The sequence below is a fragment of the Carassius carassius genome, chromosome 14, assembly GCF_963082965.1.
Source record: "Carassius carassius chromosome 14, fCarCar2.1, whole genome shotgun sequence".
Classification (NCBI taxonomy): domain Eukaryota; kingdom Metazoa; phylum Chordata; class Actinopteri; order Cypriniformes; family Cyprinidae; genus Carassius; species Carassius carassius.
In genome coordinates this window covers 29,679,689-29,705,424 of record NC_081768.1, presented here as the reverse complement: position 1 = coordinate 29,705,424, position 25,736 = coordinate 29,679,689, and the positions used below count along the sequence as shown (strand labels likewise).

At 41.6% G+C, this 25,736-nt stretch overlaps 1 protein-coding gene across 1 annotated transcript in view; it reads left to right on the top strand.

The window, feature by feature from the left end:
- The window catches only part of LOC132157469 (dystonin-like), a 199,244-nt gene that overhangs the window by 152,623 nt on the left and 20,885 nt on the right, over positions 1 to 25,736 (top strand). Inside the window, exons 63-86 of the mRNA XM_059566826.1 lie at positions 95 to 265; positions 357 to 523; positions 808 to 967; positions 1,163 to 1,489; positions 1,627 to 1,711; positions 1,967 to 2,208; positions 5,698 to 5,904; positions 6,815 to 6,934; positions 7,035 to 7,142; positions 7,229 to 7,447; positions 14,851 to 15,054; positions 15,488 to 15,719; positions 15,821 to 16,047; positions 16,128 to 16,250; positions 18,138 to 18,239; positions 18,797 to 18,898; positions 19,266 to 19,439; positions 19,554 to 19,709; positions 19,804 to 20,001; positions 21,352 to 21,480; positions 21,853 to 22,023; positions 23,153 to 23,308; positions 24,091 to 24,297; positions 25,236 to 25,355. Of these exons, the coding sequence (XP_059422809.1) occupies positions 95 to 265; positions 357 to 523; positions 808 to 967; positions 1,163 to 1,489; positions 1,627 to 1,711; positions 1,967 to 2,208; positions 5,698 to 5,904; positions 6,815 to 6,934; positions 7,035 to 7,142; positions 7,229 to 7,447; positions 14,851 to 15,054; positions 15,488 to 15,719; positions 15,821 to 16,047; positions 16,128 to 16,250; positions 18,138 to 18,239; positions 18,797 to 18,898; positions 19,266 to 19,439; positions 19,554 to 19,709; positions 19,804 to 20,001; positions 21,352 to 21,480; positions 21,853 to 22,023; positions 23,153 to 23,308; positions 24,091 to 24,297; positions 25,236 to 25,355 (4,107 nt within the window). The remainder of the gene's footprint in view (positions 1 to 94; positions 266 to 356; positions 524 to 807; positions 968 to 1,162; positions 1,490 to 1,626; positions 1,712 to 1,966; positions 2,209 to 5,697; positions 5,905 to 6,814; positions 6,935 to 7,034; positions 7,143 to 7,228; positions 7,448 to 14,850; positions 15,055 to 15,487; positions 15,720 to 15,820; positions 16,048 to 16,127; positions 16,251 to 18,137; positions 18,240 to 18,796; positions 18,899 to 19,265; positions 19,440 to 19,553; positions 19,710 to 19,803; positions 20,002 to 21,351; positions 21,481 to 21,852; positions 22,024 to 23,152; positions 23,309 to 24,090; positions 24,298 to 25,235; positions 25,356 to 25,736) is intronic.

Sequence of the window (25,736 nt, the reverse complement as noted above, 5' to 3'; positions counted from 1 at the left end):
GTGAGATGCTACACTAACAAACTGAGACATTTCTAACGTGCCAAGCTATAGTTTAAAGGTAGTTTCCTTAACACTTCTGTATTTGTGATCTCAGGTTGCAGAGCGATCTGCACAGCTTCATGAAGCCCTGCTGCACTGTGGCAGGTTCCAGGATGCACTGGAGTCCCTTCTCAGCTGGCTCACGGACACAGAGGAGCTGGTGGCCAATCAGAAGCCTCCATCAGCAGAATTCAAAGTGGTGAAAGCACAGATACAAGAGCAGAAGGTATGATTGCCGAAATGCTTAGAATTAGTTCACTAGTGTGAAATCTGTCTTTTTGTTTTACGACTGTATTGTTTCTGCTTGCTCTGTCTAGCTTCTGCAGAGACTGCTGGATGACAGGAGAGCCACGGTGGAGCTGATTAAGACGGAGGGACGGAAGGTGACCAACTTAGCTGATAATTTTGATAAGGAGAAGATTATGAGAGAGATTGAATGCCTGGGCCAAAGGTGGGACGACCTACTTAAGAAAGCTGACAACAGGTAAAACTTACCGCAAATCTGTTGCTACATTTTGGAAATGACATGTTCATTGTTGGCAAGCCAAATATGAATAGGCTATTATCATTTTGATTGAAAAAAATAAATAAATAAAAAAACTGCTTTGGTGGACAAATCTTGTTTTAGCTCTTATTTTCCAGCTCTGTTTATAAGATATCATTTGTCTTATTCTTGGGTACAGGACTGTGTTTTAGCATATGTCGTGGCACAGTATAATTAAACGCAATCATGTCCAGCAATAAAACTAACTGCGATGATCTTGGCAGGCAAAAGCAGTTGGAGAATATTTTGGTGGTGGCACAGCAATTTCATGAGACCCTTGAGCCTTGGACGGAGTGGCTGACAGCTACTGAAAAAAGACTAGCCAACTCAGAGCCCATTGGCACCCAGACGTCCAAGTTGGAGGAGCAAATTTCTCAGCATAAGGTACAGAACCATCTGTAACAACGGCATAGTCCCATGTTTAGTTTCGTTATCCATCGCGTTTTAATTTAATTTATTTTTATCCATTGCCTATTTTCCCTGCATTTCTGTTGTTCTTCCTTGTGTTCTCATTTGACCCATTCTTTTTCTGTTATTATGGTTTCTTCCCACTGGTCCTGTGACTTCCATGGTAATCAGGCTTTAGAGGAGGAGGTTTTGGGCCGTGGTAAGATCTTGTACCAGGCCATGAGTCTGGGCCAGTCTTTACGGACAGTCAGCTGTGTGGATGACAAGGAGCTGGTGCAGGCAAAGCTCGATACCATGCACAGCAGCTATATCGAGCTGCAGGAGCATTACCGCCAGAAGGCCGAGTTATTGCGGCAGGCCCTGGCTAATGCACAGCTCTTTGGGGAGGACGAAGTGGCCCTAATGACATGGCTTGATGAAGTGCACGGCAAACTGAGCGAAGTCTCGATCCGAGACTACACGACGGCCGTGCTTGCTAAACATCATGCTGAGCAGCTGGTACTTAACACGCTCCTCCTCTTAAGGCTTCCTTTCCCTGTTTTGTTCATTTAATTTCTTTGTCCTCAGTGGTGTGGGATGATTTTTTATTACTCTGTCAGAAGATGCTTGTGACTGATGTATGTTTCAATGTCCAGGCTCTTCATGAGGACATTGGGTTGAGGAAACAAAATATTGAACAGGCCATCCTTAATGGGTTAGAACTACTGAAACAGACCACAGGTGAGATAAAGAAAAAAAAAATAATAATAAAAACATAACTAACTGATTGATATTTGAATAGTTCTATTGCAATTTGATTATGTAACAAATGCTATGACAATTTATTATTATTATTCTAATGATTTTTATTATTATTTGCATAACCAACATTTTAAAGGTTTCCTGTTAAATTAAATGTTTTCTATGCTCTGAAACTGTATGAATGTCTGTATTGTGTGTGTGTGTGTGTGTGTGTGTGTGTGCACTTTCATTCAGGCGATGAGGTTGTCGTCATCCAAGGTAAACTAGATGGAATAAAGACGAGGTATTCAGAGATCAACACAATGAGCAACAATGTTTCAAAGACTCTGGACAAAGCCCTGTCTCTTGCCACTAAACTGCAAAACACTCACAAGGAGCTGATCTCCTGGTTGGAGAAGGTAGAGTCTGAGTTGGCCATGTTTAAAGCTCAAGAGCCGGTCGGAGAGCAGCTCAATTGCTTACAAGAGAGGCAGAAAGTAAGTGTTAGTGCTGCAGCTGTATTTTAACCCATAGGAAAAAATAAATAAATAATGAGATCTCAAGCATTTCTGCTAGGTACATAAAGTACCAAATAAACAGAGTTTTGTAAGTATCCCCCTCACTGTGTGTATATTTGCCAGAAATCCAATAAAATTTAATTTTATAGCTCTGTAAAAATGTTAAAATCCAGTGTAACTCCAATGAAGTGGTTTTCTTCTTCGGCTTGTGTTGATTAGGGTGTTACACCCTTACGAAAATAAACCAAAAAAATAAACATGGTTACTATAGTTAAACCATGGTAACCACAAATTAACCATGGTTTTGCTATATTAACCATAGTTTAACCATGGTATTTGTAGTAAATCTGTGGTTATACAAATGGTAGTCAATACGCCAAAAAACAATGGGTTACTACAGTTTTACTATAATAAAACCATGGTTATTTTTCATAAGGGCATTTCTATAACACCAAAATGGTCACCCTTTGCATGATTTGTTGAAGCCAGAATAAAAACTGAAAAAACTTGACTTTTCTTACCATTTTAAATGCATGCTCTCTTTATTACCTGACAATTCTAAAATATGCTAAAAAATACAGTTTAAGAATAAGAATAAGTAATTTTTTCCAATCAAATTAAATCAATATCAACAAAATCCATCTTTGTACTGCAGAGCTTGCACAGAAGCTGCATCTGAAGTGGCAATTAGATGTGTTCATGTGATCTGTTTAACAGCACTCAGAGATGCCATGAATGCATCTAATCTACAATTGCATAATGTTACAGATTCATATTTTTTATATAAATTATATTGAGTTAGTGGTATCAAGTTCATTATACCATTTCATTCAAAACTGAACAAAACAGTAGATATTTACAAAATTGCTCTGTTTTATTCTGTGAAACCTTACTATGTATATGGAGTAACCGTTTTATAAAAGCAACAAGCACTGTGAAGCCATGGTTTACAGTGAATTTATAACAGCTAAGGTACATTGTTAGGTGGGACGAGAAGCTGTTATAAATTCACTGTAAACCACGGCTTCATAGTGCTTGTTGCTTTTATAAAATGGTTATTCAATATACAAGGTTTCACAGAATAAAGCAGAGCAAATAAAGTGTAATGATATAAATAAAAACTGTATTCTTCCACCAAGCAATGTAGTTCCTCAGAAACAGTTGTGGTTCCAACAAAGTGGTTGCCAAACAACACACAGAAGTAAACAAAGGTGTATGTTTGTAGTGTTATTTACAACAGCTTAGAACATGGCTCAACCAATCAGAATCAAGGACCAGAACTATCCGTTTGATAGTAGCCCCTTTCACACAGTAATACCAGTAAATACCAGAATTTACCGGTAAATTCAAAAATGCGCTGTTCACACAGTCAACGACATTATTTTTTTTCGGAAAAGCACCATTCACACATCCATTCCAAAATACCAGTATATTCTATGACATCATTAACCTCTAAACAGCTGTGCATGAAGCAAGGGGTATATGCGGTCAGTATTTTTGTTTCAAACTTTTGCATTCATGCAACTGCTTTTGTTACAGAGACGTCGTAATAGACGACTACAAACCAAAATACTGTACTATAGGAGATAAAATGTTGGCTGTTGTCGCTAGCATCCGAGGGTATATCTGCAGCTAAAAAAAGTTGGTGCCTCAGTGTTCGCCTACTGACTTGACATGCTTCATCACACGCGTCCTCCTCGGTTCCTCTGAATTCAAGCCACTGTTTAGAGCAGTTGTTCTCAACATTTTTTTTTTCACTGGGCCGCACCATGGTCCAAGAGCGAAACTCACAGGCCGCACGCATATCATTTCATATTATGTCACCGATACAAACCAACCAGCTCTATAATATACCATAGCCTAAATATTATGATATCTAATTGATTACATTAACTGAAATAAATATATAAATAATAATACTCACCATTAATAAAACACCTGATGGTGTCGGGAGCTGACCAATTTAGTGAAATTCGGCTTGAAATGAGTAATAGTACAATGAAGTTACGATTGTAAATTGCAGTCTGTATACGCGCGACATTGCAGAAAATGTGCGTTCACAAATGTAGCCTATGTTGATCCAAATTCATATCAAATAGTCTATGTACCATCAGCGCAGATGAACAGTTCTGCGTTCAAAAGATGGTGCAAGGCACCGGCAAAAGTAATTACCATGTAATGGAGAAGCGCTTTAATTTCACTGTCGCTCCAGTTGGATGACATTTATTTTATTTATGTAAACAGTGCTTGAATGCGTAACATTGATATGATTGGCCTGGAGTAGACGTCTTACGTCACCGCGTTCTGAACTCGTACATGCTCATACCGGTAATTTTCCTTCTGCATTCACACAAAGCAGAAATCCGTCAATTTACTGGTAATGTTACAACTTCTCATAATGGTAAATTGCCGGAACGAATTTACCATCATCTCTTTACGGCAATTTACCGGTCATTTTCCGGAAAAGACTGTATATGTGAAAGGGCTTAAAAAGTAATACAGTTTAATTTTGGAAAATGGTTATGAGTTTACAGTGCATTGTATTTTAAGACATCATTGTGACAGTGTAATTACACAAATAAGTACTGAGTTGGGGTCATATGATGCTTTTTTATAGATCATTATTTTGTGTATTTGGTGTAACAGAATATGATGACAGGCTTTAATGTTCAAAAACACATTATTTTTCAAATATTGTAGAATATTGCAGGCCCTTCTAATACGCATCGTTTTCTACAAATTTCCTAATTCTGACAAGCACAGTCTGCGCTGATTGGCTAGCTGAACCAGTGAACTGTGATTGGCCAAACACCACAAGCACTTGTCAGAAATGTAACGCCCCTTTCCGTAATCGTAATCTTAAAGATTCCTAAATGCCTCTACTTTTGGAAGGCCAAATAAAATGCTTTTGCTTTCATCTTGGTAGCATCTCCCTGACATGACTGCTTCAACATTAACTGGGGTTACTGAAACCACGCCTTCTTTCTTTGCATGAACATTTGGGTGGCATTACGCAAATATTTTCACATAGTGACATAGACTTGTGGGGACGTGTTTGAATGAGCCATTTGGGGGGGGGGGTGTTAGAGTCTTAACTTTGATAAAGAATATCTCTTTCTATATAATATTTTTTTTCTTATTTGAGACTTTAGTCTTTGCAACTTTACAGATCTTCTTCATGCACAAAAAGCTTGTAACACTTCAAAGAGAAAGGAAAAATTTTAACCTCATCATATGACCCCTTTAACACATACTTTTTTATGTTTAGTTGCTTGATATTAGCATAATTTACTGTTATTACTCTAGTAAGTATATAACAAGGACACTGTAAATTGTTACCAGAAACAAATATTTAATTAGTAAAGAAATGTCAGTATTTAAAGTATGTTTAAAATGGAATGTTTATGATTTCAGTATTCAAATATTGTCAGATTTGGTTGCTGTATGACTGCTTTACTTTACATCCAGACACTGATGAAGGAGGTTAAGGATCAGAAGCCAGTGGTTGACTCTCTTAATGAAGTAAGCAGCGCTCTGCTGGAACTCGTCCCATGGCGAGCAAGAGAAGGTTTGGACAGGATGGTCACAGATGACAACGAGCGCTACAGAACGGCCAGTGATGTCATTACACAGCATGTAGACCAGACTGGAGCTGCCATCTTAAAATCCCAGCAGGTACAGTGGTTCTCAGCTGCTTGAGAAAATAACACCACCCTTCTATTAGGAAGATTCACAATGAAGTTTGTTGAAGCATTCAAACAATGCAACTCCTGTGATTGCTGCCAAGGGTGACTGGATTCATTGTAGTGCTAATTCTTAGTGCTTTATATTCATTCAAACTTAATTTATCCTCTTGAGCTGCCTTGATGGTATTAACATAATAAACTAATGGAGTGTGACCCAGATTGTTTACATTTGCATCACATTAGTCTCTTTGTGCTGTGAGAAGACTTAATGAATTTATGCATAGCTGACTTGCCTAGTTTTGTAAAAAAAATATGTAAGGTAAATATATTACACATCTGAATTATTATTATTAAGTTTGGTCATTTGGTTATTATAAAGAGAAACAATATGCATTTTTGTGACTTTGTAAGTCCAGTTATAATGTCAGTGTTTGTTAAACCAAAATCTTAATTTCTTCATGAACATTATGTGCTCTTAGAATGAAACATGCTGTTTTCAGACTTATATATGCAAATTACCAGATAGGCTAATTTCTTTTCTTGTAAAACAAGTAACAATCTGTCTTCATTTGCCTGGATATTCAATATGTTTTGTTATGTAAATGAGGGAATCATGTTAATGCACTCAAAGATGTGTGAATTTCTCTATGGCATGATTTTTTTTCCATTAATTCTCTGGGTGGACTGGAGAAGAAGCTGTTCATTGTGAAAATTTAAATGATATATCTACATAGTAAAAATTTGGTACTCAATGTAATAATTGTTATTTATTTATTTTATTATTTATTTATGTGTCTTAAATTATATGACATTAATCTAAGCTTAATTGCATGAAATACTGTGTGGTGAATAGAAATGTGATATGTACAGTGTGTGAATGCTTTGTTCCTGATGTGCAGTTTGAGCAGGCAGCCACCTTTGAGCTGGAGTGGCTGACGGAGGCAGAGAGGAAATTGTCTTGCCTTGGGGACGTCAGGCTTGAGCCGGAGCAGACCACAGCTCAACTGCAGGCTCAGAAGGTCAGTCGTGTGTTCATGTGGTTGTCTCTAACCTGCGTTGTCCCAGAATCACAGAAACACACTGTAGCGCACATTGCCTAAAGCACACTTTCTCCTCCAGATCTTCTCCATGGACATTATGAGACATAAAGATGCCGTGGATGGCATCGTGAAGACCGGCGAGGCCATTATGAACAACAAAGATGAGGCAGAGAAGCAGGCATTAAGGGTAAATAAAAGAAAATGTATAAAAAAACTGAGCCTAAATTGTGAACAGTAGAGTTTTAGGACTCAAAACACTATGGTGTCATACAGGTGAAGCTCCAGGCTTTGTCCGAGAAATACAGTGTGGTTAGTCAGCTGAATTCGGAGCGCTGTCTGCAGCTGGAGAGAGCTCATTCTCTGGCCTGCCAGTTCTGGGAGACACACGATGAACTCTGGCCATGGCTGCAGGAGACGAGGACTACCTTCACTCAGCTGGCCCAGCCGACTATTGAGTATGAAGCACTTCGACAGCAACAAGAGGAGCTGAGGGTAAGACTGAAAACTCTTCATGCAAGCACCTAAATCAATCCAAATGCAATTCAATCTGATTAAAAGAGATGGTTTAGACCTGAAATAATCAAATCAACAGGAAATGTAAACTCTTGAATCTGATTACTCTCTCAACCTGATTCAACTGGTGCTGTGGTGCATTTTACAAAAACTAGTGCATATAAACACCAGTGTTTGGAATAACGCCGTTTAAAAGAACGGCGTTAGGTAACAACGTTATTTTTTCAGTAACGGGGTAATCTAATTAATTACTTTTCCCATCGTTACAACGCCGTTAACGTTACTGGACGTTAAATGCGACGCGTTACTATGCATTGATTGAATAAACTGTGATCCCAAAGCACCCCTGGCTCACACAGCTAGTGAGGAGGTGGGTTAATAACGAGATAAGCGATTATGATTGGCTAAGGCAAAGTCATGTGTTTCATGGTAGCCAATCAGAGCCAGTGTTTTTACACACAGGCCAGCACACGCGCCAGTGGCGTCACACACACGCAACGGCTAAACAGCGATTCACAGCAGCAGCAGAGATGGCGAGTCAGGAGCATTCCGATGAAAAGTTGTCATTTTCAAGTTGGAGATATAAGCACTACTTCAAATTCATTGTGGTCAAAGGCAAGAACGTGCACGTAATGTGTACATTATGTCCAGGAACGAAGATTTTGTCGACATCCGTTGTAAGCAACTCTAATTTAATGAAGCATCTCACAATGACACACGCATCTACAAAGCTAGTGGCCAAAATCACTTTTCTTACAAAGATAATACTTGAAGTGCAGGACAGACTCTTGCTGTCTGTTAATGTGCAATAAATATTGAAAGTTATGTACGAACACCTGTCTGTTCTACTCATTTCAACTGACTTGTTAAAACTGATCAAAAAAAGACAAATTCTTTGACATATAGCAACTTTTTTGCCTACTTGTTGGCCTACTTCTAATAAAATTAAGATTTTTTTTCTGATTAAATAAAGCAGTAATTGATGTCATAAAATAATGTTTTGATTTAAAGGTCAGAAGATATAGCTTACATGAAAAGAAAAAAAAATCACAAACACGACTCTTAAATTAAATTATTTTATATATACTGATTTATTCATTAATGTGCAATATGTTCTATTTTTTAAACAAATTATGAGCTCTAAAAGATTTTCAGAATTTTTAAACTCTTCTGCTTTAGACCATTAAAAAATTTTTAATCTTAGGATAAAATGTTAAGGTTACCACTGCATCTTTCTGAGAAAAAAAAATAAATACTGTGATTGAAAATAGTTTATTTATAATTATTTTCAAATCTTCAGTGTATTGTCGAAATTGAGATATATACATCATCTGAAAGCTGAATAAATAAGCTTTCTATATATAGTTTATATATAGTGATATATAGTTTGTTAGGAGGACAATATTTGGCCAAGATACAACTATTTGAAAATCTGGAATCTAAGGGTGCAAAAAAAAAAAAAAAAATCTAAATACTGAGAAAATCATCTTTAAAGTTTTCCAAATTAAGACTTTAGCTATGCATATTACTAATCAAAAGTTAAGCTTTGATATATTCACAGTAGGAAATTTACAAAATATATTCATGGAACATGATCTTTACTTAATATCCTAATGATTTTTGGCATAAAAGAAAAACGTCTCAGTTACGAATGTAACCATGGTTCCCTGAGAGGGAACGAGACAGAGTCCTCTGACGGGACACTATGGGGAACACCTCGTCGTGACCCGTGTCTGAAGCATACTTTGAAAAACGCCAACGTGTTGGCCAGCGACAGCCTCTGACGTCACTACCAGCACGACTATAAATACGCGCCCGTAGGACCCGTCACTATCTTCTTCGTGAAGCTTGCGTCCGAAGCATGGCAGGGAGCTAGAGGACGCAGTGTCTCGTTCCCTCTCAGGGAACCATGGTTACATTCGTAACCTGAGACGTTCCCTTTCAAGGGAACTTCGAACTGCGTCCTCTGAGGGGACACTATGGGGAACAATATAGCCACGCCGCCATGCTGAGGGGAGTGCAGACCAGAATCATGGCAAACACTAAGTACCAACTCTACCGCTTTTCTCTTCACCGGAAGTCGCCCCTGGGACGGTCTAACGGCTGCCTTATGACTTTATCCCTTACGGCCAAAGGCCTAAGCTACATACCCAACTTATCCTGTAGGGCCCTGGCCCGGGGTAGAGCTAAAGGCTTGGAATCACAGAGATTCCTTTAAAGGGATATGGCTAAGAGCCTGGCACTTTCCTCTACCAAGTCTTTGCCTGTCACACAAGGGCTACTGCTAGCTTTCGCAAAACCTGCCGAAAGGGCTGTCCCCACAGCACTCTAGTAGCAGCGCCCTGTTCTAGATAGGTATCCGAGGATACCTAGGTGGAGTGGTGCCCAAGATGAAGGGGGCTTAAACCAACTCAAGAAAGGGCACGAAGCAGCAGCGCGAAGCCCTTACCATCTAGGGATTTTAGAAAGAACGCAGAGACTAGCGTGCGAACTTACCACAATGTGGATTTCAGAAAGTGCGCAAAGACGTGCACACTTACCATAACATGGATTTACAAATACTGTTCTAAGGAGGGGTTCTCCTGGAACTCTGTCAGAGCAGCTCGTAGAAGAATGGCCCGGGAGCAGAGCAATTGGAGGCCTCAGCCCCTGCCTCAGCAGGATGCCTGCTCTCACAGAGCGTCTCAAACAGTATGTGGTACTGGAGCGCTCTGAAGAACCGGGAATCAGTCTCCCAAGAGAGGAAGACTCCGAGCTCCGAGCAGCATGCTCATAGGTGACCCTTTCAGAAAAGGGGAGCGCTGCTGAACTACCCGAGAATTGCCCACACAGCCCCCCCAAGTTGAGGGGGCTTGGGGTGTACAATAAGTACACACCGGTTGGATGAAGCCCAAGGAACACCGGGGCGAATCATCCCAAGAAAGGGAACGAAGCGGAGCGCGTAACCCTTACCATACAGGATTTTAGAAAGTGCGCAGAGTCTTGCGTGCACACTTACCACTTTATGTGGATTTCAGAAAGTGCGCAGAGACTTGCGTGCACACTTACCACTTTACGTGGATTTCAGACAGTGCGCAAAGCGTTAACGTGCACACTGACCACCATGTGGATTTGAGAAAGTACACAGGCAAGCGTGTGTACTGAAAGGTTACCTGACAACCACAGTATGTGGGAGCTCACATTCAGAGAGGCCTGTGAAGCCTGCTACCTGATAACCACAATATGTGGGAGTGCACCTACAGAGAGGCCTAGAGAGGCCTACTATCTGTTACCAGATAACCACCTCAGTGGAAACTGAAAGCAATATGGAACTCGACTCCAGGGAGGCCTGGTGAGGCCTACTACCTGACAACCACAAATCGCGGGAGCTCGTTTTTTAGGAAGCGCACAGTATGTGGGAGCTAAATCTCCAGGGAGGCCTGGTGAGGCCTACTACCTGGCAACCACAGTATGTGGGAGCTCTTCTTCAGAGAGACCTGATGAAGCCTACTATCTGAAAACCACAATGTGCTATTTAGTGGAACGCACAATATGTGGGAGCTAAATCTCCAAGGAGGCCTGGTGAGGACTACTACCTGGCAACCACAGTATGTGGGAGCTCGTCTTCAGAGAGACCTGATGAAGAATACTATCTGAAAACCACAATGTGCTTTTCCGTAGAAACGCATAGTATGTGGGAGCTAAATCTCCAGGGAGGCCTGGTGAGGCCTACTACCTGGCAACCACAGTATGTGGGAGCTCGTCTTCAGAGAGACCTGGTGAAGCCTACTATCCGAAAAAGCCACAATATGCTTTCCGTGGAAACGCATAGCCTGTGGGAGCTAAATCTCCAGGGAGGCCTGGTGAGGCCTACTACCTGGCAACCACAGTATGTGGGAGCTCGTCTTCAGAGAGACCTGGTTAAGCCTACTATCTGAAAAAGCCACAACATGCTATTCCGTGGAAACACATAGTATGTGGGAGCTAAATCTCCAGGGAGGCCTGGTGAGGCCTACTACCTGGCGACCACCGAACGTGGGAGCTCACCTTCAGAGAGACCTGGTGAAGCCTACTATCTGAAAACCACAATATGCTATATAGAGGAGACGCACAGTATGTGGGAGCTAAATCTCCAGGGAGGCCTGGTGAGGCCTACTACCTGGCAACCACAGTAAGTGGGAGCTCGTCTTCAGAGAGACCTGATGAAACCTACTATCTGAAAAAAACACAATATGCTACCCCGTGAAAACGCATAGTATGTGGGAGCTAAATCTCCAGGGAGGCCTGGTGAGGCCTACTACCTGGCGACCACAGAACGTGGGAGCTCACCTTCAGAGAGACCTGGAGAAGCCTACTATCTGAAAGGACCACAATATGCTATTTAGTGGAGACGCACAGTATGTGGGAGCCAAATCTCCAGGGAGGCCTGGTGAGGCCTACTACCTGGCAACCACCGTATGTGGGAGCTCACCATCAGGGAGGCCTTATGAAGCCTACCACCTGATAACCACAATATGTGGGAGTCCACCCAGCCCCTCATGTTGAGGTAAGCGATGCTTGAGGTGCATAACAAATACACACTGGTTGGATGAAGCCCAAGGAACACCGGGGGCGAATCATCCCAAGAAAGGGAACGAAGCGGAGCGCGTAACCCTTACCATACAGGATTTTAGAAAGTGCGCAGAGTCTTGCGTGCACACTTACCACTTTACGTGGATTTCAGAAAGTGCGCAGAGTCTTGCGTGCACACTTACCATTTTACGTGGATTTCAGACAGTGCGAAAAGCGTTAACGTGCACACTGACCACTATGTGGCTTTGAGAAAGTACACAGGCAAGCGTGTGTACAGAGAGGTTCCCAAGCATTGCAGAGGCGCTGGATCGCACGGGAGCGGTGAGCTCCAACCCTCTTTTCTAGGCGAGGGGAGCATCACCTGAGGCAGTAAATACAGAGCTTCTTGCCGTAACCACCACCTCCCCGGATGCGCCAGGCGGCCAGGCGGCCCCTCAGGGTGACCTGGCCGGACATCTATGGAATTCCCTGCAGTGCTGTGCCAATTCTTTGGCCACCTAGCTACTGTAAAGGAAACTCACAGAGATTGTTAGTAGACATATAACCACCAGCAACATAACGTCCATAAACAGGTAGAGCAAGGGTTACGTACTCACCCACCCTCCTGTACTGGAGTCCCGCTGCGGGGCGCCCCCTTCTGGTCCGGACCGTCAGTAAGGCGGTTGCTATGAACATAGAACCAACCAAAACATCATAGGTCCAGGAAGGAGACTGTTATGTTAGAGACCGTCCACCTAACCTCGATCAGGTGGAAAGCTGGTGGCTACAGGGGAATTAGGCAGGGGAGGACAAAAAACAGAGGTTAAAAACAGAGGTTAAAAACATCCGGAGCTACTAGGTCATCCTACCGCTCTGACCCGGGCGAGGACGCTGCCTCGTCCGAATCACGTCCCTCAGACCCTGCTTACCGCTCCGTGACCTGCGGTTCCTCTTGCCCCTGCCCTTAGGCGGGGGAGGAGCGCGAGCCGCAACACTAGCCTTCTGCGCCACTCTACGACCCTCAGATCGAGATGGGCCAGGACCCCTGAGTTGCTCGGGCTCGGATCTGGACCTTCATGGAATGAAGGATTTAAAGGCCGCTGAGCGCGCCCTTGCCTCCCTGAACTTCCCGACCACCATCTCGACGGAGGTACCAAAAAGCTCAGAAGGCGAGACTGGAGCATCGAGAAGAAAACCGCTTTCTTCCTTCCCGATGTCAGCCAGGTTCACCCACAGATGTCTCTCCGTCACCACCATGGCCGCCATAGACCTGCCCATGGCGGAGGCGGCCTGCTTGGTAGCTCGGAGAGAGAGGTCTGTGGTGCGGCGCAGCTCGGCTACCTGGTCAGGTGAAAGGCCCTCACCTGTATCCAGGTCCTTCAGCAGGTCAGCCTGGTAGGCCTGGCCTGGGCTGGAGGGCTATGGTCAGACAAGTACCGCTCAGCGAGGCGACCTCGTGGCGCCACCTTACTGGCACGCTTCCATGGCAAATCTAATTTTGCCGTGGCGCGATCCATAACCTCTAACAGCTCCTCATACGCGGGACAGGAGGATTGAGAAGGCTCAGCCTCAGCTTCTTCACCACTCTCAGACATCTCCTGCTCTTCCTGGGTAGAACCCAGCAGAGCACTAACTTCAGTGTCAGAATGGGTTAATGATACCACATCTGCCTCCCGAAGTTCGCTCTCGTTCGCCGCCGGAGAGTGTGAAAGGGAAGGTCCCTCTCTACACTCCTCAGCGAGATCCATTTGTGATCCCCACGAGCTCATTCTCCTCCGTGCCTCGGCAACGGCGGGACCTGAGCTGCGGGATCCAGATGGCTGTCCCTCTTTCCTCAAAAAGAGAGACAAACGAGAGTGGAGCTTTCTCAGAGAGAAACGCTCGCAGTGCACGCAGACTGCCCCCTCAAGGACATCGCGCGCGTGCTCTTCGCCCAAACAAGAGACGCAAAGAGTGTGTGTGTCATCGGGTGTCAGATAACGCTGACACGGATGCACACACTGTCTAAACGCCTTGCTAGTGGAAGCCATGATGAAAACAGTAATAGATCGCTCTTACCGTTTTGGTCGTTTCTCAGATGCACGCTTCAAACAAAACAGTCAACTGAAAACGAAGAAGATAGTGACGGGTCCTACGGGCGCGTATTTATAGTCGCGCTGGTAGTGACGTCAGAGGCTGTCGCCGGCCAACACGTTGGCGTTTTTCAAAGTATGCTTCAGACACGGGTCACGACGAGGTGTTCCCCATAGTGTCCCCTCAGAGGACGCAGTTCGAAGTTCCCTTGAAAGGGAATCAATAATTTTGACCCATACAATGTTTTTTTTGGCTATTGCAAAAAATTTACCCCAGACTTAAGACTGGTTTTGTGCCACATATATACAGTAGTCAACATTTGAAGTGGATCAAAACCTTTCATCCAAGTTGTCTTAAAACCTAAAAACAAATTGCGTTCTTTTATTAGGACAATTTCAAATGTTAATCTCTCTCTCTCTCTCTCTCTCTCTCTCTCTCTCTCTCTCTTTCTCCCTTTCTCTCTTTCGCTCTCTCTCTCTTATGATATATATATATATATATATATATATATAGTTTCTATTTTGTTAAAGCAGTATGCTGTTCGTGATTATGAATTTACATATAATGGTTTACGGTTTAACCTTGTGTGAAAATCATGGTAATGCAGTGCCTCAAATGGCTAAGAGGATAAAGAAGTATGTACATCAGTGGCCAGACAGATGCTATTTGAGATCTGCATGATATGTTGTTGGATTGTGTTTGACCTTTAACAGTTTTTTTTTATGATCTGAAAAATCCACTGCTTTTTATTCTGATGGTATTAAACTTTCCATCTTCAGCAAATGAGGGAGCTGATAGCAGAGCACAAACCACACATTGACAAGATGAATAAAACTGGACCTCAGCTGGTGAAATTGAGTCCCACTGAGGGGGCGCCAATCAGGGAGAAATACGAGGCCGCAGACAAACTGTATAGCCAGCTTAAAGTGGACGTCAAGCACAGAGCTGCTGCCCTGGACGAGGCCATCTCCAAATCCACTCAGGTGCTTTGCAGTATTTCATTGGGGTCATACTCTGCCCTTTTGTAGCATTGATTAAAGGTCACCCTCATCATTTAGTCACAAGTTGTTTCAAACCTGTATGATTTTTTCTTCTTCTGTTCAATACAAAAACAGATATTTTGAAGAATGTTGGTAACCAAAGAGTTGCTGGTAGCCATTGACGGCCTAGTATTTTTATGTTACCAGCAACTCTTTGGTTACCAACATTCTTCAAATTACCATATTTTATGTTCCACACAAGAAAGAAAATCATACAACTTGAGGATCAGTAAATGATGACATTTTTTGGTAAACTGTTTCTTTAATGTTCCTCACAATTAGAAGAAGAAAGCAGGCTGTTGCTACCATACCTTCAAGACCTAAGTAAATAAATTACGTTTTTTGCAACATTTCTGCTTGTCAATGACCTCCACAGTTCCATGATAAGATAGACCCAATGCTGGAGTCTCTGGAGCGCATCGCCGAACGCCTGCGCCAGCCTCCATCCATCTCTGTGGAGGTGGAGAAGATCCGTGAGCAGATATCAGAGAACAAAGCCGTGAATGTAGACCTGGAGAAACTTCAGCCATCGTATGAGACCCTCAGGCAGCGAGGAGAGGAGATGATTTCTCGCTCCGAAGGAGCAGACAATGACCTTTCGGCCAAAGGTAACTGTGCTGTTGTCATCTCAGAGAATGAGATCTGGGCTTGAGTCACTACTTGATTTTAAAGCAGTGTGATAAAATGCATTCTTTTGTTTTGTTTAAAGCTGTTCAAGATAAGCTGGACCAGATGGTGTTTCTGTGGAATGACATCCAAGCTCTTCTGGAGGAAAGAGAAGCCAAGCTCCTGGATGTCATGGACTTAGCCGAGAAGTTCTGGTGTGATCACTGCGCTCTCATCATCACCATAAAAGACACACACGATCTGCTGAAAGAGCTGGAGGAGCCCGGAGTCGATCCTTCAGTGGTCAAGCAACAGCAAGAGTCTGTGGAGGTCCGGAGGCTTCAGAACCAGACGTTTGATACTGATTCATCTTGGCAAAACCTCTTCATAGTTTCTGTTTTGCTTCACAGGGCTTTAGAGAAGAGATCGAGGGGCTGCAGGAGGAACTGACTGTGGTCCAGAATCTGGGGGCGGAGCTTATGACAGCATGCGGTGAACCTGATAAACCTGTGATCAAGAAAAGTATAGATGAGGTAATGACTTCATAGGAGAATAAATGCTTTCCTCAGAAAAACGTGACCATAGTTTATGCTGAAGTACCATTCTAGTGAAAACTGTAATAAATATGTTTATTTTATTCATCTATTTTTAAATATGGTTAACATGGTACATTTGTGTAAGCATTGCTTTTGCAGGTTTTAAAAATGTTGGAAGCTTTTCATTTATTTCATGTTTTGTTATTATGTAGCCTTAGGGCTGTCGCGTAACCGCAATATTGTAATACCACGCTATTGACAAGCTAACCGCAGAGGAAAGATAACAACCGCAGAAACCGCAGTGTTCAGTTTTTTTTTTTTTTTTATGAGGCTGTGGCCTTCTTGTTTTTTTCAATTTGTCACTGTGCATTCAATGTTTAATAAATGAATGATACAATATGGTTACGACTGTAATTTTCTCGCGAGCCGTTGTAGCTATGGTGCTTCGTTTGTTTTGAATAGGCTGGCTGAAACGATGGGAGGCACTCGATCTCGTCCCAAAACCTAAAGTCACGTCGCCATTGGGAACATTTCGGCTTTCAAGCCAAATGAAATGGGCGAGCCAGGGAATTTAGATGAGCCGATATGCAAAATTTGCTGCAAAAAGGTTCCTGTGACGCGGCAATACATCTAATTTGAGGTCATCGGGACATTCTAAAACGCTTAACGTGAAAAATGCTTAACGTGGTTTAATGTACTAATACAGTGATATTAACAGACCAAACTCACTAAACATCATATTAATAAAGTATACTATCTACAAAAAATCATCAGATTTTTTTATAGATAGTATACTTTATCAGTATGATTTTTAGTGAGTTTGGTCTGTTAATATCACTGTATTAGTACATTAAACCACTTTAAGCGTTTTTCGCGGTAAGCGTTTTAGAGTGTCCCCTGTCATCCAGCGCAGCTGCCCTCTCAAGCATCAGGTCGCGGAGCAACATCAAAAAGAACAGCTGAGACCAGCCGACAGTTAAGAGTAGCTGAAGCCTTTGCGAAATCTGTAAAATACAGGCGTAAAAGTATCAGACATACCTGCTGAAGTCACGGACAACCTCCGCGTCAGTGCCTATACCCAAGAGAGCAACACGCACTATCTGCTTGAGGAGTGCATCGACTCCAACGCGAATCCACTGTCCTGGTGGGCCAGTGGTGGCACGATAATCAGTCTAGATTTCTGCTGCTGTCCAAAGTCGTGTGCAAATACATGTGTAATACATGTTAGAACTCTTTGATTTCTTTATTGGAAAACGCATGTTCTTGTTGCTGTTTGGCATTTAACAATAAACAAAAATGTTTTAAAACGTGTCTCTCTGTCAGTTAAAATAGCAACAATATATGCTACATAACTCAACGAGCTTTGTATGCAGCAAAATCAGGATAAAATAGGTATGTAAAAATAAATTAAAAAAACGTCGGTAATACCGTATATCGCGCTATTGAGCCACCCATAATAACTGCAGGGGAAATTTATTAAGCCCTATGTAGCCTTATGTTAAACTGTTTTTAATTACTTTTTTCTCCACACCAATCTACACTCCATACACCATAATGACAAAGCAAAAACAGAACTGTCACAACTTTGTAAATTTATTAAAAATGTTACACTTTAACCCACCCTTAAACCAACCCATACCCCCAAACCTGTCCCTAACCTTACCCACATTCCTCCTCAATAGCAGCAAAAGTGTTTTGCAATACAATATAAACACGATAAGTACACTGTACTTATTTTTTGTTATATGTACATAGCAGTTAATTTTGTTGAATTGTTCATTTTAGACCCAGGATGTAAGTGTTCCTGGTGTAACTGAAGTGCTGGATGAGTCAGAGTTGGCGTCACACTGTATAATGTCTGACCACATCTCGTATGTCCCTCAGGTGAACTCAGCTTGGGAAACCCTGAATAAGGCATGGAAAGAGAGAGTCGAGTCTCTAGAGGAAGCCATGCAGGCTGCGGTGCAGTTCCAGGACAGTCTCCAGGTAAATATGACACACAGACCACTACCTCCTGATGACTCTGACCACAGATCTGTCTGCTCATGCAGTCATGGGAAGCTTCCCGAGCTCGTTTTATAGTCAGCATAGTCTGATCTGATATCATGCTGAATGTGCTCATGGTGGAAAAAAAGGTTTAAACGAATGAATCATGTGACGTGATTCAGCCCAAGAGGGTACGTGGAGACTTTGAAAGAGAGAGAAAAAACATGCTTTTTGTCATTGTCATAGTGTAACCAGATCGAGGACATGCCCTACTTTAATCATTCTAAACAAATGATTCACCTCGGCTGCTGAATAATTCAAGTTTTATTTCTCATTTATTCTCATAAAGTCTGTTCTAAGGGATCATTGTGAATAATAACCAGTTGCACTTGTTCAAAACTCCAGATTTGAGTAGAATTGGTTTAGGTGTGGCTCAGTTTTGTTCATTTTCACTGTCACCTGAGCCACATTTGTATGGGGGCTATGAGCGAAACTCGACTCGATGCAAGGTGCGGATGTTGTGCAGCCTGTGACAATAGTTTTCTCCTTCCTGACAGAACATGTTTGACTCAGTGGATATTATGGAAGGCAAACTGGATTCGATGTCGCCCGTGGGCACGGACCTGGAGACTGTGAAACAGCAGATCGAGGAGCTGAAGGTATTGATTTCCTGCTTGTGTGTGGGAGATTTTCTCAGAGCCATGAAGCGATGCTTTTTGTCAAAGTCATAATGGATCTAGATCAAAGTTTAGAGCTATTTATCTCCAAGCTCTTTCATGTTTGATTGTTTCGTGAGTATAATTGAGCTGACAGCTGTATTTACACACAGCTATTCATTTGCTTCATCTTACACAGTTGGTTTAAGCCTGCACAATTGTAAATGTTTAATCATCCATGCTTTTAAAAATGGCTTACAGGTGAAACAACATACTTTTAGCCCAAGATCATTGCATTAATCCTTGCTGTGTAAATGAAGCCATAGTGAAACAGTTTTCTGATGTAACCTGTGCTGTCGTGTGTGTGAAGGAGTTCAAAGGTGACACGTACCAGCTACAGATCGAGATGGAAAGGCTGAACCATCAGGCCGGGCTTCTGCTGAAGAAGGTGCTAGAGGAAGCCGAGCGCAGTTCCATCCTGGAGCCAATGAATGAGCTGAAAATGCTCTGGGACAACCTGGATAAAAAGATTATCAACAGACAGGTCCGGCACTGAGAATCACATCTCCAGCACAGAAATAACAATAATTGATTTCCCACTACACTACGCAGTCGTAGCATTATTGTAATGACTGCTGTGTGTCCTGATGTCTTGTAGCACAAGCTGGAAGGAGCGCTGCTGGCTCTAGGGCAGTTCCAGCACGCTTTAGATGAACTTCTGGCTTGGCTCACTCATACCGAAGAACTGCTTGGTGAACAGAGGAAGGCCTGCGGTGACCCCAAAGCCATTGAGATCGAGCTTGCAAAGCACCACGTATGTCACCGTGAAAACAAGTTCATAATGTGGTCACAGAAACACTCAGAAGTCCCGCACATCTCACGTATGGTCATTACTTTCCATTGGGTAGGTGTTGCAGAACGATGTGCTGGCCCACAAGACCACGGTGGAGGCAGTGAATAAGGCTGGCAGTGACCTCATTGATTCCAGCGCTGGAGAAGAGGCGCAAGGTCTGCACAATAAGCTGGAGAACCTCAACCAGCGCTGGAGGACTGTCCTGGAGAAGACTGAGCAGAGAAGACAGCTTCTGGACAGTGCCCTGTTGCAGGTCAGGACCCAGCCAGAGACCTGTCAACCCTCCGGAATCTCAGAGATATGATTCTGATCTTCCTAAAATGGAGATATGATTGACGATGTTCTCAAGATGAGGCCAAAAACGTCCTCACTTAATCGTAAAGAATGTGAAGGAGAAACAGTAAAGAGTTAGATGTCCATACACGCACATGCTCTCATGCTTTGATGTGTGAACACTGAAAGGCTGAAGTAGAAATAGTTAAACGTTCCCAATTTTTATTTAAATCTTTTTTTGATAAATGTATAATTAATGACATGGATTCAACGGCTGGATTCAATTATTCTGCTTATACTAGGGCTACCACACCTCTAGACATCGATCTGATGATATATTTAAAAGGATTCGTCTGGTTTTTGTACTTAAATCGCTATTGTGAGTAGGATTATTTCTTCCACATCTCATCCAATTCCACTTTTGCTGGTTCCAAAATTTCATTTTAAAGCTGGTAATGGAGGCTTGATAGCATTCTTATGTAGTTATTAATAAAGTTATTAGAAAGAGAGAGCGAGAGACAGAGATACACATAGAAAGAGAAAGAGAAAGAAAGAGAGAGAGCTTGTGTGAATTAGATATAAAAGCAATGCATACAACAAAAGTACATATCTGTATGTACAACCACACACACACACACACACACATATATATATATATATATATATATATATATATATATACATACACATTTATAAATTCAATATATATGATTTCATTTCCATTTATTTTGTTGGAATATTAAAATAACTCAAATAAAAATAAAACATAATAAAAGACCTATACAGACATAATAAATTCAGACATAATATAACTAAAATTATAATAAATAACAAATACAGTAATAGGTGCTGTATGCTAATTTCCGTAATTACAGTTAACTATGCGAAGTGATATGAACTGTAATGCGTCAAAGAGAGCTGCCTGGAACTACGTTCGGTGTGTGTTTTCCACATTCCCAACATTCGTCACCCTATCAGATTCAAGCATTCAACGGCCCCGTAATATAAATATATATAGAATATACACTTCATATAAATAATGATATCTACGTCAACCCTTTTCAACTGTTTTTTAAATAATTAAAAATGGCGGGAAAAGAGCACAATTGTTTTATAGACCTGAAACATCCTGTTAGAAAACAAGCAAGCAAAATTGTAACTTTTTTCCCACATTAAAACAGGGAGCAGAGAAGTACCTAGTGGTTTATGGACTATGCTAACTGGTTAAGAATCCAGACAGCATTGTTCTCAAAACTGAGAGATTTCCTGCTCATTCCTCCAGCCTCTCAGCGCTCCGGCCGGTGCTAATGAATGTTGCTGTGGTTTTCAGGCTCAAGGTTTTCATGGTGAGATTGAAGACATGCATCATTGGCTGAAAGACACGGAGCGTCAGCTGTTAGCATCAAAGGCCCTCGGAGGCTTACCAGACACGGCCCGAGAGCAGCTTAACACCCATCTGGTATGTGTTTAATACTACAACAGATCCGCCACCGATGGCCAGCTTGTAACAACTAACCCAACAATATTTATTTGACATCTCAACGATTTATGCATTTGTAATCGAGAACAGGTTTGTTTGTTTTATCTGAGCATTTTATTAAAGAATGTTAATCACGACAGGAATGATTCACCCGAAATGGAACAGTTTGTCATAATGTACTCACCCTTAAGATGATTCAAACCCATATGACTTTCTTTCCTCCTTAATACGACATAAAAATCTCCAAGCGGATCTATAAAGAAAATATTTACACTCAAACATCAGAAGTAACTCTTTGAATAGTCAACGTATGTCTGCTTGTCAGTGAACATGGTGACCGTGTGTTTGTAGGAGCTCTGCAGTACACTGGAAGCCAAGGAGGAAATATACAAGCATCTTCTTGACAGAGGGCAGCACATTTTGACCTTGACCCCTGAGGGTCAAGACAGCACCACCGAACTGGACCTGCACAACCTGCAGGAGAAGTGGGAATGTGTTCAGGCCAAAGTGACAGAGAGGAAGGTGAGAGTGATTTACTCCCTCGTCTCTGTGTACTTCCTGTCAGTTTGACTCATTCTCATCATCACTGATCCCAGAGCTGAAGTCTGGTTATGTTCATGCAGCTGTGATCTCAGATCTGTTGTGCTTTGATGTGGTCAGATGAACGATTCTTTTTCGCTCAAGCACAAGCCTAAAGTGAGTTATAAATCACTACAGAACAAAGTAGAGTTGTCTGCAGTCTTGAAAAAGCTGCTGAAGTGGCATAAACCACTAGGTTCAGCCCAAAACAATACTACTTCTGTCATCATTGACCACCTTTATCGTCGTTCCAAATCTGTGGTTTGTTTTTGTTTTTTTCTTCTGTGCCGCTCAAAAGGAGAACATTTTAAGATGACCACACTTCTCTTTTCCACACAATGAACGTACAGTTTATAGTATAGAATAGACCACAGAACCATGAAAGCACATTGAAAATAAGGTACAGTAAAAATAAGACTTATTGAAAATATATAGGTGAGTGACAGATGACCACATATTCAGTTCTGGGTGAACTAATTATCAATATTCAAGATGAGCGTATATTGAGTGAAGATCAGATCTGACTGTTGTCAGAGTAATGTACATGTTGAGTCAAAGAGGTTTGTTTCCAACAGGAATTTGACCACACAGTCTGTCGTCAGAACCTCGTCTGTGATAGTCAAGTCATCCTTTAACATCTGCAGCCTTTACAAATATACCTCCTCCTCACATGTGATGCTAAGCAGACATCACATGACACGCTGCTGGATGAGATCATTGAGTGCCTCATATCCTCCTCTGCCCATCAGTGACATGAGGAAATTGCTCCAAAATAACAAAGATAGCATCATTTTTCATGTGTCTTGCCTTGTCTTTTCTTGTTACTATCTAGCCTAAGGATTGATTTCAGACTCGTTTCCCAAACATCCCTCCATCCCCATCTTCCTTTGTCAAACTAGTTTATTCTCTACAACAAGCCAAACGGCTCATTTAGCTAGTCCCAACCCAACCCTGCTGAGGCAGATGTTTACATGCTACGAAAGTACACTCTTCAGGAAGTCAACCTAGCAATGACTTCCAGGTGTCCCTGTACATGAATCTGAGATGAAAGGCTGTGTTTGATTGGCTATAGGTGAAACTGGAGGAGGCCCTGGCGCTGGCCACAGACTTCCATAACTCACTACAGGATTTCATTAACTGGCTGACGCAAGCGGAGCAGACCCTCGCTACAGCCTCGCCTGCCTCCCTCATCCTGGAGACCATCATGTTCCAGGTAGACGAGCATAAGGTCAGTGCTCTTTGACATGATAATGCAACATTAGTCTGAAAAACCAGCTTATTGCTGAAACTCAGCATGAAATAAAAATTCACTGCATTTCATAGATGTTATGAAAATTATTGTGAACAGTTCGTCTATGCATGTTTTGCATAAAAATTGCAGCAACTTGTGTAAAAGCAAATAGTAATGTAATAACTACACAGAATTATATTATTAATGGAATTAAATATTCATAATATAATACTTTTTTTAATGTAGTCACATCCTACGCTTTAATGTAGTAAACGTTTTCAAGTTATAAGAAATCTATTACATTATAAAGTCACTAAAACATTGTAATAGTTTTTCAAAAGTAAATTAAATGCACCAGATACAAATATTAATGCAACTATTATTCTTATTGAATATCGCATTACTTCTTATAAATACATAAGCATATGAAATTGAAAGATACTTAGATGACAGTAAATTATCCATACTTACCTGCAATACCCCTAAACCAAAGCCAAATCCTAACCCTGTATTAAGACCATGTTGTTAATTAATATTACTCGGTACTTACGACTCCATAAAATACATTGTTACTGATAATTATTATATTATAACATCGTTTCCACTGTACAATGTGTGCTTTTTTTACATTATCAACAACATGTGAAACATTTTGCAACATGTTGAAAATCATCATATGTTGCTTCTTGCATTTCATTGTGACTTTAAATGAGCCATATTGTCGCAGTTAAAAGAAATAGTCCTTTTGCATATTTTATTTATTTTTGCTGGATTTGCAGGTGTTTGTGACTGAGGTGAACTCACATCGGGATCAGATCATCGAGCTGGATAAGACAGGAACACATCTCAAGTACTTCAGTCAGAAACAAGACGTGGTGTTGATCAAGAACCTGCTGCTGAGTGTTCAAGGCCGCTGGGAGAAGGTCGTGCAGAGGTCAGTGGAGAGAGGACGCCTGCTGGACGATGCCAGGAAACGTGCCAGACAGGTGGGAAAAATTGAACTCATTTAAAAGCCATGCTTTTTTAATCACACTTCCTTGCTCGATATAGTCAATATAGGAATGATTGAATCACAGAGAACTTAATTGGACTTCTTTTGGCACTGATCAACTTAACGAGACTCTTTAATGTCAAAGTGAATTTACAATGTGGAAGATTTTTATTTTATTTTTTGACATCCTTGGCATTCTGTTAAGGATCTACTGATGAAATATAGCCTTTCGCCTAATTTCTGGCACATTTACAGTCATGTTCCTAAATGTGCATTGCCCCTGTAAACTGTTAAACTTAAGTCATAGTACAGGGGATATGAAGATCACTCATGTGCAGTCTTGCATATTGTGGGGATTCTTCTTGACCATGAACAGTTTTGAATAAAGGGTATAGGATAAAATAAATGTAGGGAAATACAGATAAATCCCTGTATTTTCACTGCAAGACAAGTCAAAAGATTTGTTATTCCCATGCATAAAGCCAGAGCTTCACAGAAATAGCTTAAAACAACAATGTTGATGTCCTGGAGTAGCCAAGTCAAAGTCCAGATCTCAGTCCAATTGAAAATTTATGAGGGAACTTGAAAAACGCTGTCCACGCACAGGCTCCATGCAGCCAGACTGAGCTGGAGCTGCAAAGAAGAATGAGAACCACTGCAGCGGCCAGATGTGCAGAGCTGAGGATGAACACCTACACTATCAACACAGACTCGAATAAATACTGACCTGAGGGGATAAATATATACTGTATGCAAACAGTTATTTAATAACTGCCATCGATTTTTGAGCAAGAATATTTTGTTGTTCAGTGTGAAAAAAGCCAAAAGAAATTCAGTGATGTAAAACATTGTTTGGTTCTGATCTAAGATGAAAAAAATATATAATATACTGCAAACTACACTGATGGATTCTCATGTTCTCGTCTTCTGCAGTTCCATGAGTCCTGGAACAAACTGATGGAGTGGCTGGAGGAGTCCGAGAGAGCGCTGGACTCTGAGCTGGAGATCGCTAATGATCCAGACAAGATCAAGACGCAGTTAACCCAGCACAAGGTGACGACTCTGTCAAACACGCATCTGCTATCAGTGATCCGATCGCACGTGACCATTCCCACCTGCTGCCAGATGCATAAACTAGGTTAAGAACTAGTCTGGCCAAGTCGCAGTTAGCCAAGCTAATAAGGATTACTTTTTGGATTAAATCAGACTAGCTAACTTTTAATGGAACTGATACAAAAAGCAATATCCATTCATGAAGAAGAAGAAAAAAAAGATGACTAACCTGTAATATTAGTCTAAAGCAGTTTTAAAATGGTAATAAAATGCATTCGAAATGCTCTTATTTTGACACACTCTACATCAAGTAAACAGACTGAGATGTTAGATGTTTTTCATTGCAAGTCAGGCTCCTCAGTCCCAGGTGATGTGGGTTTT